This window comes from Motacilla alba, chromosome 18 (assembly GCF_015832195.1).
Source record: "Motacilla alba alba isolate MOTALB_02 chromosome 18, Motacilla_alba_V1.0_pri, whole genome shotgun sequence".
Lineage (NCBI taxonomy): Eukaryota > Metazoa > Chordata > Aves > Passeriformes > Motacillidae > Motacilla > Motacilla alba.
In genome coordinates this window covers 4,359,781-4,374,552 of record NC_052033.1, presented here as the reverse complement: position 1 = coordinate 4,374,552, position 14,772 = coordinate 4,359,781, and the positions used below count along the sequence as shown (strand labels likewise).

Below are 14,772 nucleotides of genomic sequence, written 5' to 3'. Positions count from 1 at the left end.
GCCAGAGCTGTGTGCAGGAGCCAGGATTACTCCACTGACACCGTGTACGTTACACACCCACACCAAATTCACCTGACTGCAGCGACTGCCAAAGTCCATCACAAACACGAACAATTCCTGACCTCTCAAAAAGCCTCCCAGCAGCTCTTTTCTGCCAGAAAAAAAAAAAAAAGGCACAGGACAGAGTTTCCTTGTAAATAGGAACTGATCACCCAACTTCAGTAAGCCACTGATGTCATGGATGGCACCCAAGGGTAAGAGAGGGACTCTAGTTCATCTCCTCATGCACTCAGACATGTCTCCCTGTCTCATACCCACAAAGAACTCTCTCACCAAAGACAGACCTCCTCTGATTTTTTGCTAAAATGGCTGGAGTCAGATGAAGAGGGCAAAGACATCAATGAGGGAGCAAACAGGACCACACACACATGAAGGGAACAGAGAATCTCAAATTCTGGTTGAGCAGGTTAGGAATTCCCACCCCACACATGTGAGCCGTGATGCACACTCTGAGAAGACATCTGCAGTAGTTCTGCTTTGCCTTTTAAATACACCAGAGCACACCAGGCAGTGAGTATTTGGAGAAGTCCCAGTTGCCTTCAGTCTTCCTGAGTGCCCAATGCAGCTGAGCTGATTCCATAACCATAAGTTTTAAGTGGTTTCAGTTCCTCCTTGGCACTGTAGTTAGGATGAGTGACTCCACAGGTTTTAATTAGAATCAAAATTCTCCCTGTGCCTTGGAATAAACTACATTTCTAGATTTCATACCACCATTTTTCAAATTATCATTTTCTGAGTAATGTTAGCAGTAATGACTATTACTAATTTTGGCAATGAGAGAAACAAAATTGCTCCAATTACAGTTTGGGTGCTGGTTTTTCCCTAAATCACTGTCAAAGGTATCCTACTTCCCACAGCATCTGTTTTCCCCACAAAACATGCAGGACACTAAATATTCAGGACTGTTCCTGAACTTTAACATTACACATGAGTAAGAATGACAACTCTTCACATCACTGGTCACCAGCATCCAGCCAGACTTCATTTAATGTGCACACAACAGACATTTAAAAAATTATTGAATAGGATCTATTTTAATATTCAGAATTCCAGCTCTCCTTTGTCTCCAGGCTGTGCCTTGAACACAGCACCATAAACTGCACTGGCCAGGAGACTCTTTGGGAAGAAACAAAGCTCCAGGTCCTTTGGCATGGCAGCTGATCCAGGTAGCCAGGAGAAGACATGAGAGTGAAGCTGGGACATGCAGCATAAGGGTGAATAATAAATAATAAGGCCTGAAGCAACCCCTTGCTTGATCACCAGGCTTGAGAGCCATGGCTGCACAGTGAGGCCAGCACAAGGACAGGGCAGTGTCCCTTCACGTCTGTATTGTTACCTGGAGGACTTTAGCCTATGTGCATCAGAAATGGTGTAGGATGCAGAATTAAAACCAAAACTGGGTGGCCTGCAGAGACCTTCTGGATCTGCTGAGACCTTCTGGATCTGCTGCCCATGCCCTGGACATCAATATGATGGGCCTCAACTTCTCTGAAGACTTCTCCCCTGTACCACTGTCCTCACAACTCTTCCCTACCCCCAGGCCTGACAGCTGACACTCCTTATAAAAGTGCTAGCATTGACACCAAAACAGAAACCTCCTGCAAGGGACTCTCACCTCAGGTGAGCTTGCCCAAGCACATGGCCTCTGGGCAGGGTCTCCAAAAGCAACAGGGGAGCACTGTCACAGTCCTTTGGCACGGGAGTTCCACCCTCTCCTATTCCCACCTCCTTCACAGAAGTGGTTGCACAAGCCAGGTCAGAGTGTTTGTGGCTGAAAATTAACTGAGAATTTTTTTTTTTAAATATAATTACTTGTTTCCAGCTTAATGACTTCCCTGCTCCACCTTGCCATGCTGTTTAAGCCAATTAAATCGACACTGATGCAGTCCTACCTACTCTTCTCCCCACCCAGCAATGCATTCCTGCACCTCCCTTGCTCCACTGCCTGCCCAGCCCCACCACAAGCACAAGCTGGGCTTCCCAACCGTGGAACACTCCACACTTTTGTGGGGTTTTCTTTGCTCAGCTCAGCTTGCCTTGGCATCAACAGGAACTCACTTTGTGGTTGAGGGCACTTGGAGAGCAGCCAGAGCTGCCCCAGCAGCCTGCACACCACCTGCAGCCACATCCAGCCCCTTCCCATCCCACTCAGGTGCTGTGGCAGCACAGCTCCTCCTGGGACAGCTTCCTGCATGTTCCAGGAACCATCCCAGTCACAGCAACATGCTGCTCCAGAGCCCAGCCAGGATCCCAAACACAGCTCCTCCTGGGACACCCGAACACTCACCTGTTACCTTAGGGAAAACCACCAGCACTCGGGCATCATCACACTGAATCCACATTTAAACAGCCACCTTAAACCAGCTACAGCAGAACCAAGTGCCCTTCCTCCACTGGAGACAGCATGCAGATGCTGCATCACCACAAGCTCCCAGGGCATCACAGGTGCCAGGGTGCAAAACCAACTCTCAGCCTTGGAACATACAGGTGATTCAGAGGAGCGACTCAAATATGAGAAATGGGTCAGGTGGAAATACAATAAGGCAACATTGAGGGTTTTAACTGCACTACAAGAACAAGGCTTGTTCTTATTAATTCACAACTGTTTTGGCATATCATGGTAAAGTTTTTAATCCATGCCTTTAATGCACAAAGTCTGGGATTCTGGATTTTGAAAGACGGGTAATACTCCCTTGACAAGGCCCAAAAGGTACCCAATCCTTCATGCAGGGGAAGCTACAAGGAGCCAAATTTTTACTCCAAATATACCAAGCTCTTCAGTTTAACCATCAGTTCTCTGCCCAAACAAGTCCCCACCAGTCTCAGCACAGTCCATATCAGGAGGACAGAACACGGAATATAGTAACAGTGACAAACGTTATTTCACAACAGTGCCTGCACTTCTGTCACAGAGAGAGCAACCTTTCCTTTTTCCTGGTCCCAAAACAGGGTAAACTGCTTCTTTAATATTACCGTCCCTGTATTTAATTTAAACAAACAAACAAACTAGCACTGTGCCACCTCAGCCTAATAAGGCCTAAAGTGTTTTTCAAGCAGAGAGTGTGTTTCAGTGCTCTGACTTTAAAGGAGAGACTCAAAGGGTTTGCTGAGGCCTTTCTGAAAAGCAAACATCCACCGTTTTTGCAAGGCTGCTCAACCATCAACAAGTGCCGGTGGAAACCAACACGACCCGCTGCAGCACTGTAAATTTCCATCGGAACAGAACGGAACTGAATGAAACTGAACGGCAAGTTGGCTCTGAACTGATTTTACTTAGACGTTCGTCTCCAGAGAAGCCCACAGCGGAGGCGGAGGGCCGGGCAGCCCGCGGCTGGCGGGGGCAGTGCCGCCGTGCCGCAGCCCCGGCCCGGCCGCACCGCGGGGCTCCTGCGGCCACGGGCCGCCCCCGGAGCACTCGGCTCCGGCCGGCCGCCCCAGGGATGCTGCTGCAGCCGCGGCCTGCGCCGCTCACCCCGAGCGGCCGCGGAAGCGTTCCCCGCCGGGAGAGGCCGGAGCCGCGTCCAGCCCGGCCTTTGTCCCGGCGGCCGGGGCCGAGCTCCGGGCAGGCCCTGCGCCCCGGCAGCCCCGGCGAGCAGGGCCGGGGCCGCGCTTCCTCCCGCCGAGCGCGCCGGGCGCGGCCGGGCCGCCAGCGGGGCAGGCCCGGAGCGGGGCCGCCGGCGCCGGGCCGAGCCGGGGCCGGGGATTCCCGCGGGCAGCGCCGCTGCACGGCCGCGGCCCAGCGCGGGGGGCAGGAGCCGGCAGCGCCCGGAGGTCCCCACGGCCCGGGCAGGGCGAGACCTGCGGCGGCTCCGGCCCGGCCCGGCACGGCGCTGCCCGGGCCGGCGGTGCTTACCCTGCATGCTGCTGCTGCTGCTGCTGCCGGCGGCGCCCGGCCCGGGCCCGCTCCCGCTCCCCCCGGAGCCGCCGCTGGGGCTGGGAGTCGCCATTGTGCGCGGAGCGGGAGCAGCGGCGGCGGCGCTGCGCAGGGCCCTCCCCGGCAGGGCAGGACACACGGCCCCGCCGCCCGTCCGCCCCCGGCTGGGGCCGCGAAACCCCTCCCCGCCGGGGCCCCGCGCCTGCGGCTCCGCTGCGGCGGGGCGGAGGCGGCGCTGCCTCCCGCGGGGGAGCGGGGCATCCCCGGGCGGTCCTGCGGCTCCGCTCCTGCTCCCCCGGGCCGGGGGCACCGCCCGCGGGGGACCCCGCTCCGCGCTCGGCCCCGCCGGCCCCCCAGCCGGCGGCGCCCGGACATCTGCTGTCGTGTCTCGCATCCCCTCGGGGGCCCGCAGTCGGCCCGAGCAGCTTTATAGCATTTCTCATCCTCACCCTCGGGTTAGGGCTTCTCCCACACAGGCAGCCCCTTGCAAACTTCTCCCGGCACGCTCGGGACCACAGGGCACAAGTCCTTGCTGTGCTTTCCCGGACACCCAGAGCATCAGCCTCTTCCTGCCACCATCAGTCTCCCCATCATTTTCTTTCTTCTCTTGGTAACTGCTGTTCATGCCAGCACATGGTTTCTGACCGTTCCTCTAACTCCGGCAAACCCACACTCCTAGTCATAGGGGCAGCACATGCTGTGAATTAGAGCAGTGAAATTGTTGCCCCAATTTCACTGTGGTCCCTCTCCAGACTGCTGCATGGCAGAGGGGAGTCCCTTCACCTGCAGGAGGCCTTGTGTCCTCATCTTTGTAGTAGAAACAATACTGACCCCTTTTACGAATGGAGATGGGCTGAGGAAAGAGCTGGATGTCCCACGTATTAGAAGTGCACGGACTCTTCCTCTGCTGCTCCATTGCCCAGGTCACCATGGAGGTGATAAGACAGCCCTGAAAACACACTGGAAGTGCCTTGAGGAACTGCAAACCATCGCCCTTTGTGTTGAGTCCTGACACAAAAAAACATTCCCTTCCCTAGTTCTGTATCTTTCCTTTCTCTTCCCTGTTTTGCTTAAGCCTTCTCTTGTGTATTAACCCCTGAGGGCAGGTCCAGGGTTGGCACTTTGCAGGCTTTGATGCAGAAACCCAGTGCCTGCTGGCAAACACTGGCACAAACACTGACTTCCACTTCTGCTGTGTGCCACCTACATGTGTTTGCTTACAATTAGCTAAAGTCATACCTTTCCCTCACTGCAAATCTAGGAGGATCAACAATACCTGTTCTGACAGGTTTGTGAAACCTTTCCTCAAAGACCTCCAGTCATGGGGATTGTGCCATTCCCTAGCAATCTGTTCTGGCACACATCCTAACATCACCCAAAAGCCTAACTTCAAGGGTTTTTAAAAATTTCAAATCCTTTATATCCTTCCCTGTTCACTATGGCCATGACCTTCTTCAAAACGACCCCTTGGGCGCTTGATGATGTGCAATGATGAACTGCAATGTTTCCCTTCTTGTCCTTGCCTCATCTTTCTCTTCTACACATTGCATCAATTAATTTCCTTCAGCATTTCTTCACGTTTCCTGTGCCTTCCAGAATCCTCACTGACCCCCTTTGATGTTTTCTGTCCACCTGCATTTTTTGAAGTACAGCATCCCTAGCTAGGCATACTATGCCAGCTTGCCTTGGAGGCTACAGCTCACGTGCTCCAGGATGGTGTTTGCCTTTTTTCCATTACTGGTGTTCAGTTTGCTCTCCATTACACTGTAGACTTTTTTTTTTTTTTTTTTTTTTTTTGGGTTGGTGAGTTTTTTTTTTAAACTGCATCCACCCAGTTCCCTCACCTGAACCTGTGTTGCTCACTGCTCATAAAAATAATGCTGGAAGTTGTACCTGTTGAATATTGCCCTATAGATTGCAGGCCGTTTCTCCATCTAGTGCTGAATCCTGTTGTCTTTGCTGTCCTCAACATCCTGGAGTAATTAGCAGGTTTAAGAAGGTGGTCATGGGTGTTAATCATCCAGGCTGTTAACTGAAGTAATTAAAAAGATCTGGCATCAGAACGGACCCCTGCAAAAATCCTCTGAATATTTCCTTCCATTTTGACAAACACTGATAATTAACACTTAAGGTACAGTGATCTCACCAGTTTTACACTCACCCAGCCCTTATATCTTCTTATGAAGGGGTCAGGACAGCCAATGTTAAAAACTTTCCTGAAGTCAACATATGTGACATCTGTTACTTATCACTTTATTCCTAAAACATCGTGCCACGCCAGGACGTGAGAATGGTTTCTCTGCATTTTGTCCTGATGTGCCCTTCTCCCTGCAACCAGGACATCATCCACCCCTTATTCTGTACCATGTACATCATGCCTATATCTTACACTTCCCAATTATGTTATGTACATATGTATTATAAAACTCTACAGGAGCACAGCTGTTATTTCAGCAGTACTGGCCATCCCCACCAAGATGAATCTCTTGAGCTCAGTTAGTCCATGGCTGGTGTATCTGGAGCAGTCCCTACTCACTCTTCAGGGCAGCTGTGACATACAGTGGCATTGTCATTCAACAACCAATATGACATATGGAATTCAACATTACAGACTGTTCTCACCCAAAAAAAATCACATCTCCTTGGGGTACATATCATGTTACCCTGTCCTTCTGCAGTACTCACCTGGTGCACCCATGTCCTTGAGCAAAAACAGTCCATGGGGTGGGTTTGCCTTTGCTTCAGAAATGTGTCCTCTGAAGTTGCTTCAGAAATGTGTCCTCTGAAGCAGAAATGTGTCCTCTGAAATTGGTCAACCAGGGAACACGGGCTGCTCCCATTCTCAGGAAGGTGGGCCCCATCCTTCCCTGCTCCTGGCTCCTGACCCACCAGTTAAGGCAGCTAAACCAGAGCCCCTTTGGCAATATCAGCTGTGCCACCAAGCATGTATCTCCAGATGTCCCCAGTGGAATTGCAGGCAGGGTTTGCAGCAGGAACACACCAAAGGCCCTGACCCCTTCACCTGCCCACCCAGAGCCTTTTAATCACTTTTGATCCAATCTAAACCAGTTTGTGACTATTCAGGACACAAGGATGAGGGCCATTATGAAATGGGTCACTGTGGTGGGTGACTCTGGCTGTGGTGTAGTGAGATCTCTGGTACAGGCTCTTGGGAAATGTCCTGGCTCTCAACATCACAGCTTGGCTGCAGGGCCCATCCCTGCTGCCTCTGTTCTTTACAGCTGGAGCTGCCACAGCGAAGATGAACTCGGGCTGCTGTGGGGTGAGCAGCAGATCCAGAGAGTCATAAAGAGGGAAGATGTTTTGCCTCGTATCGAGGAACAAGTAGCTCAAGTTCCGCTCTAGGATACCAAAGGTTCTTGGCCTCCCTCTCATGGGAGAAGCCAGTATTGCCTTCTGCCGACAAAGTCTGCTGTGCCGTGCAGCGGGTGGCTGGAGGAAGTGCTCAGGATAGCTGGAAAAGCTTTCAAGTGAACAGCCCCGACCTTTTCTTTGCAATAAGCACACCCAGCACTGAAAGATGTTTTTATTTCTAAGGCGTGTTACAGCCTGGTTGCTTTTGAATTCTCTTTAGCTCAAGTGGCCAGAGCATGACGCTAACATGAAGGTTGTGGGTGTGATCCCTGTATGGGCTATCCCCTCAAGAGCTGGACTCAGTGATCCTTATGGGTTCCTTCCAGCTCAGAATGTTCTGTGATTCTGTGAATTAGAGCAGTAAAGAACGCCACAGTTGCTAAACCAATCCCTCCTTCCAACTGTATCCTCAGGAGAGAGAGAGGTGCCTTTTGCCTTCCCTTGCTCTTGTGTCACTGAACTTTGATCACTCACAGGATTGCCAAACCATCCACGCCGTGCCTCCGGAGTGCTCATTGGAAGCTGCTTTCTGCCAGCCCAGCCCTCCCTTCCCCTCAGCAGAGTCCAGTCCCACATGTGCGGGGCCCTGGATGTGTCTGCCCAGCCGTTCCTCTGCTTCCTTCCCAGTCTCTGTGAGTTTCTCCCATCTGCTCTCTCTCCCCTCCCGACTGCACAGCCCATGAGATATCCAGGAGCAGCCCAGCCATGACAGAAACGAGGTGGGCTGTGGAAATTTACACAATTGCTTGTGATCAGACAAATTAAAGATCCAAAGACTTCATCACAGATTAATTTTCATGTTGAAGATCAGCTAGTATGGTTGGAAAAAATGGGCAGTGACTCATAATTTTGTTTCCCACACAAAGAAGAGCTGGTGTGCCTGAAAAGCTTGGCTGCTTTTATTTTCCTATCATATTATGCTAATAATTATTATGCTAATGAAAGACATGCTCTTACATTCTTCTTACACTTTTATCACCACTGTTGCTTTTTAATCCTTGACATTTTCATTTTCTAGCCCAAAATTACTTCCCCTCTGTTAGAAAATACATTAAAGAGCCTATCCCTGACCTGGAAACAAGGCATGAAGGTGATTTACTACTAGAGCTCTGCTTCTTTTGAGGTGAGGGGTAGGGACTCTCACAAAGACAACTCTGACTTCTCTGTGGCTTTATTTGCAGTAACTTCATCTCTTGTAACCTGCTCAAAGACTCAGTTAAAAATGAGAATTAATCCTCTCCACAAATGTGGACACATTTACATGTCCTCCACGTAACAATTCAGCAAGACCTGATTCTGTTGGATGCTGAGGGAACTGTATGACGCTGATACTGAAATTGGTGGGAGATATGATCTCACAGAGGCTTGGTTTTGGTAAATATCACATTTCTAAAGGACCCACTTTCAATTATCACTTATTATTCATCACTTTTCATCATAAATGATCAGCAAACAATGGCACAAGGCCATTCTTCTGAGCAATATCCTTTTTGGTTCTCCAGACTGCACAAAATGACTGACTTTCTTAAACACAAAACTATTTCTGAACCCTTACAAAAATCCCAGAATGGTTTGGGATGGAAGCTGTCTTAAAACTCATCTCATTTAGCCTCCTGCCATGTTCAGGGACACCTTCCACTGTCCCAGGGTGCTCCAAGACCCGTCCAACCTGGCCTGGGACACTTCCAGGGATCCAGGAGGCAGCTCACCTCCCTCAAAAGATTGCTGTGCTGCCCGGGATTGGGATTGGGGCTGGGATCAAGGAGTAGGAGCAGGGCCAGGATCGGAGATCGGGATTGGGATCGGGGACAGGATGGGGATGGGGATAGGGATAGGGATCGGGGACAGGAGAGGGATAGGGATAGGGATGGGGATGGGGATAGGGATGGGGATAGGGATGGGGAGCGGGATCGGGGATCGGGGACAGGATAGGGATAGGGATGGGGATAGGAATGGGGATGGGGATGGGAATAGGGATAGGGATAGGGATAGGGATAGGGATAGGGATAGGGATAGGGATAGGGATAGGGATAGGGATAGGGATGGGGATAGGGATGGGGATGGGGATCGGGGACAGGATGGGGATCAGGGCCAGGATCAGGGATCGAGGCCGAGATGGGGGTGGGGATGGGGGCCAGGCCCAGGATCGGGATCGGGATCGGGGATCGGAATCGAGGAGCGGGATCGGGAGCGGGGCCGGGATCGAAGATCGGGATCAGGATCGGGATCGATATCGGGGATCGGGGATCAGGATGGAGATGGGCATGGGGATCGGGAGCGGGGCCGGGATGGGGGTCGGGGCTGGGACCGGGATCGGGGTCGGGATGGGGATGGGGATGGGGATGGGGATAGGGATGGGGATAGGGATGGGGATCGGGGCCGTGGCCCGCCCGCGTCCCGCCCCTCTGTCCGTCCCCTCGGTCCCGCCCCGGCCATGGCGGCGCGGCTGTGGCGGCTCTGCAATCTCCTCATGGCCGCCTTCTTCGGGCTGGCGGCCGCCGTGCAGGTGAGGCCGGGGCTCCCCTCGCGTCCCCTCCGCTCCCCTCCCGCGGAGCGCGGCCGGGCCGGGGTCTCAGTGCGCGCCTCCCGCTGCAGGTGAACGACCCCGACGCGGGGCTGTGGACGGTGAGTACGGGCCGCCCTGCCCTTCCCTTCCCATCCGGCACCTCCTGCCCCGGAGGGCCCAGCCCCGCTCCGCTAAGGCCGGTCCGATCCGGGGCCGCCGGAGGGAGCGTCCCGGCCCGCAGCTGAAGAGCGGCAGGCGCCGGGAGAGCGATGTCCCTGCTGCAGCCGCGGCTGGGATCCGCCCGTGCTTCCAGGACCTGCCTCATTTCAGCCCAGATCTGCCCCTGCAGAGCGTCGCCTGCCTGGGCTGAGCACCCCGAGCTGCTCCCGCTGCTCCCGTGTCCCTGGGCTTGCCTGGTCTCCAGCGGGAGCCTCCGAGGGAACGGGGAGCGAGCCCCGCTCCGGTGCCCGTCCTGCCTCGGGCACTGAGCAGCCCCCGGCCCCGGCTGGCAGCTGCGGGTGACGGGGACAGTGTGGTGTGCGACAGGAGCTGCTGGCTGGGCAGGGCTGCCCTGAGTGCCCTGGAGTGCGAGATGTCCTCTGACAAAACGCCCCAGCGCGGGTGGAGGGTCTGGGGAGCCCAGGGCCGGGCAGGGTCAGGATTCAGGGCTCTGCGGTGCTTGGTCAGACAGCCAGTATTCTGTAAGCCAGGAGCAGAGGAGCAAGGGCTGGCTGTGGGCTGATGGCCTGGGATTTTGGGATTTTGGGTGGTGATGGTGAAGATGAGCACTAGCAGTGCCAGGGCATGCCAGAGGGACTGCGATCTGCTCTGTGCCTCTGACAAACTGTGCGAAGGGCAGAAGTATTCCTGTGGCTGGGCACTTCTGCTTCCTGAGCTTGCTAAGATTTGCTACCGAGTAGATTTATGTCATTAACAGGTTGTCTACTTAGTGCCAGCTGCCCTGACACTGCTTGTCAGCATCAACCCGTCAATAACAGGTATGATACTGGTGTGCAAAACAGTCTCTGCTCATATTTTGCCCTCAAAAGGTTGCTGTTTTGCTTTTTTTTTAAAAAAATTGAGCCACAGATTAAAATCAGGCTGTGTGGAAACACATCCTACTTCCTTCTGAGGGCAAAAAGCTGCAGGACCTATTAATACAGAAGCTGGTCATTGCTTTAGTGCTGGACATGGTGCAGGTGAGGAGAGGAGCCCAGCAGAAAGCCCAGCTGCTGGGATGGGCCAGCCTGTGCACCCCAGTTCCAGCTTGAAGCCTTCTGGAGCAGAAGCCTGGGAGCATGCTCTGAACCTGCTCTGTGTTGACCTGAGCAATTGACTTTGTTTCATTGTTGTAAATCTGTTTTTGTTTATCTACCTCGTGCAAAAGCAGCTGAGCTTTGCACAATCCCGTGAAAGTGCTAAAGTTCTTGTTTAGTGCCAGGTATTGCAGCTGCCCCACAGAGCCAGGGGCAGGAAGATTCAAAGGCTGTGATTCCAAGGGGGCTAACAGCAGTTCAGAGGATCATTCAGATTCGATTTGTTTCAAGTCTTCAGAAGACAGTTAAGATTTTTGTATTTTAATTCAGTGGAAATAATTTAAAATAAGGCAATTTTATGTACACAAAGTGCGTGTATCTGTTCTGGATGAATACTTATGCTGAATAAACTAAAATCACACTTTAAAAAGAAAACCTTCAGGAGTGCATGGTATCATCACAAATTACACCGTTGCAGTCTCGTGGCATTCTGGCCACTATAAGCATATAAAGTGGCAGCATTCCCAAGTTCAGAACTCATGAGGCTTGTGGTTTTGAATATTTTTTAAATATTTCATTGGCTGGTCAATAGAATCTGTATGTTAAAGTCATAGTTAGGGTTTTCCTGTGGAAAATAAAGATTATAATAGCACAACTTCTGTAAAACTGCAGGTTTATGTAAATTCACCAAGGGGTATTTGCCATTCAGCTGTGTGGCAGACCAAGGTGGGTTTACTTCATCCTTCATGACAGTGGCTGACAATCTGGTTTTTTCCCCAGACAATGGTGTTTGGAGGAGCCTCTGTGACCTTCATTCTGCTGGCTGTGTGGTTGGGACCATTGCCTTGGCTTGCTCTTTGTTTGCTTATGCTCAAGGAAACATTTTTCATGAAGAGGAAGGCAGGTAAGCAGTGGGTTTTATTTGCCCCTGCCCAAATCCAGCTCACCAGGCCGTCTCCTCCTGGTGTCACCTTCCAAACTTCATTTCCTGGGCTGTTGCTGTGAGAGCTGTTGGTCCAGAGGAATCAGACCAAAGAGGAGAGACCCTAATGCTCCAAACCAGTGACTGCTTGGACACAGGGAGGGGAACAGTCATTGCCTCCCTGATTGGGGGAGGCAGTTGGATTTATGTCTGGCTTTCAGAGACCAGGGCCCAAGCACAGTGAAACAGCTTTGTGCTCTTTTCCTGGGGCTGTAGGAGTGGTAATCAATGTTTTAAAAACTCTTGAGGCGATACCAAATTCATGTTAATCTGGCATGGGCTGCTGACTCCTCCAGAGGATGAGGGAGAATTTCTCACCTGGACATTCAGGTGTGTAAAAAGTAGGTGCTTGTAAAGTACATGGCAGCTACAGTGAAGCCCTGGCAGTTACTTCTGGACCTAATCACAGTCTGGAAAACTGGGATGTTGCTTTGCTCTGTTTCAATGAGAGAAATGTGCCTGCATTGCCTGTTTCAATGAGAGAAATGTGCTATGGAATATAAATCCAGCAGCAGAGCAAAATGTGGAGGCAGGAATTTCTGCAGCTGTTTAGCTGTCATGTCGATTTGTAAAGAGTATTTACAAAGAGTATCTTTACAAAGTTACTCTTTGTAAATACCTTTATAATTATAATCCTAGAAAAATATATAGAACTTCTCCAAAGGAGCAGCCACTGCTGTTTTGAAGGCAAAATTTGTATTCTATTTTCTGATCTGTTTTTTTTGTTTGCTTTTTTAGAGAATTGTTTGGTCTGGTGATTATTACAATATGGATGAGTCTTTGTCGCAGTTCGGCAAAGTAAGTTTTATTTTCTCTTTTTTTATAATCCATTCCAGTGTTCACATTTAGTGACTAGCTCCTTGAAAACACGCAGATGATTTTGGCAGTTTGTTTTCCTGTTCCATGTCACCCTCTGAACCTTGCAGATGCCCAAGCAGTAGCAGCTGGTGCTACAGCCTGGAGGATCTTGCACAGATTAAAGTTGGGGCAGGGGGGAATGTAAGGCTACATGAAGCACTTTTTCTGGCCTCCTGCCATAATAGGGGCATTTTCCCTTTGCTTCAGGTGCTTTATTCAATTCCAACTAGTTTCTGTTGCCTGTGTTGTCAGAAAATTCTTTGTGCCTCTCCAGTAAAAGACTGGTGATACATCCATAGGAGCCCCATTAAATTGGCCAAAGGCTCTCTGCTCTTTCCAGCTGCAGGCAGATGTGACTGCTATGTGGTGGCTGTAGCAGGGGCCAAGGACATCTGGGCTGTCCCATCATGGTGTGGTCAGCAGGATGAGAGACAGTGCCTGTCCCCTGTGCTGGCACTGCTGAGGCATCTCCAGTCCTGGGGTCAGGTTTGGGCACCTCACTTCAGAAAGGACTATGAAGGACTGGAAGGGAACAGAGTTGGGGAAGAGTCTGGAGCACCAAGGAGTCACCAAGGGAGCTGGACTGGCTCAGGCTGGAGAAAAGGAGGCTCAGGGGGGACCTTTTCACTCTCTACAACTCGCTCACAGGAGGGTGCAGCCTGGTGAGGGTCAGGCTCTGCTCCCAGGGAACAGTGACAGGACCAGAGGAAACAGCCTCAAGCTGTGCCAGGGGAGGTTGAGATTAGATCCTAGGGAAAATTCCTAAACTGAAAGAGGTCAAGAGTTGGCACAGGCTGCCCAGGGAGGTGGTGGAGTCAACATTCCTTGGAAGTGTTCAAAAAAAAGCACTGGATGTGGCACTGCACCATAGGGTTTAGTAGGTGTGGTGGTATGCAGTCCAAGGTTGGACTTGATGATCATGGAGGTCTTTTTCAGCCTTAAAGATTCAGCGATTTGAAGCAGCTCTGTTGGATTTGTTCTTACAGGAGTCCCCTGGGAGGAGCTCGTTTGGTTGCTGCAGTTGTTGTTGCCCTCTTGCCCTTTGTTTCGTGGCTGTACATTTATGTGAACAAAGACGTGCGAGAGTCTTGGCCAACACACTGCAAAACCGTGATTTAACTGGGGGGAGAAAGTCTGCAGTAACTATCACAGTGACTGTGCTGACCTTATTTGCCTTTGTTTTTGGTGCTTAACAAAAGGTGTGCCAGTTTGATAGGGCCCAAGAACACCTGGCTGCTTCCAGCAGTGCCAGTTGAGATTTGAAGAACACTGTCACAACTGAGTGGGGAATTTTTCTATGGAAACTGTTCACCTTGCTGCTTCTTAGATTTTCCGAGCACCATTGATCTAATGTCTGTTCTGATGGTATATTCAAGATAGCACTGCGTCCCTGGATCACTCTCCAATCACCTTGTGGCTTGGGAAATCTACTATTCTGTAACATAAGGGACAAATAAAGCACATGCTGTCTTAATAAATGACTATTTACAGCCATAGAACTTTCCAAAATGTGCCTGGATAATCCATTTCAGACCTTTTGGAAAACTGAGCAGTCTGTATTTCTGTCCTGTGCAAAAATCATATGGAGAATATATCTCAAAAAATATTTTTGCTACTATCTTTAACTGAAAGCCACTGGTTTTACTGAGTAATAAACACTATTTTTTATAAGAAAACTCAGTGAAAGCCTCCATGTCTTTTATTTTCTGGGAGATGCATATTTGAGCCTGTGACCAGCAGATGTGGGCACTCTCACAACTCTGCTGCTCACCTAATTTTTCTTGGAAAGCAGGAGCCGTGCAGTAGCCCTGCAGCAGCATGTCCCACTATTCATCCTGGAGAAGGAAGCACAGGTGGATAC

The 14,772-nt window shown here is 51.2% G+C and overlaps 2 protein-coding genes across 3 annotated transcripts in view; one reads left to right on the top strand and one right to left on the bottom strand.

Annotated features, from left to right (window-relative positions):
- MAP2K4 (mitogen-activated protein kinase kinase 4) overlaps window positions 1–4,343 on the bottom strand; it is a 63,507-nt gene extending 59,164 nt beyond the window's left edge. For both annotated transcript variants that reach the window (XM_038157056.1, XM_038157057.1), the window contains exon 1: window positions 3,914–4,343. In XM_038157056.1, the coding sequence (XP_038012984.1) occupies window positions 3,914–4,328 (415 nt within the window). In that variant the 5' untranslated portion in view covers window positions 4,329–4,343. The remainder of the gene's footprint in view (window positions 1–3,913) is intronic.
- Window positions 4,344–9,731: 5,388 nt separating this feature from the next.
- On the top strand, window positions 9,732–14,587 carry TMEM220 (transmembrane protein 220). Its single transcript, XM_038157397.1, has 6 exons — window positions 9,732–9,815; window positions 9,905–9,934; window positions 10,753–10,813; window positions 11,852–11,975; window positions 12,792–12,851; window positions 13,898–14,587. The coding sequence occupies exons 1-6, from the start codon at window positions 9,744–9,746 to the stop codon at window positions 14,028–14,030; spliced, it is 480 nt and encodes a 159-aa protein (XP_038013325.1). The 5' UTR covers window positions 9,732–9,743; the 3' UTR covers window positions 14,031–14,587.
- Window positions 14,588–14,772: the final 185 nt, after the last annotated feature.

What these genes read in the sequence shown, in the direction of transcription:
- TMEM220 (XM_038157397.1), top strand. Translation starts at nt 9,744, where the DNA reads ATGGCGGCGCGGCTGTGGCGGCTCTGCAATCTCCTCATGGCCGCCTTC. An exon ending in GGCTGGCGGCCGCCGTGCAG is followed by an intron (nt 9,816 to 9,904) that starts GTGAGGCCGGGG and finishes CTCCCGCTGCAG; the next exon opens with GTGAACGACCCCGACGCGGG. An exon ending in CCGACGCGGGGCTGTGGACG is followed by an intron (nt 9,935 to 10,752) that starts GTGAGTACGGGC and finishes TGTCATTAACAG; the next exon opens with GTTGTCTACTTAGTGCCAGC.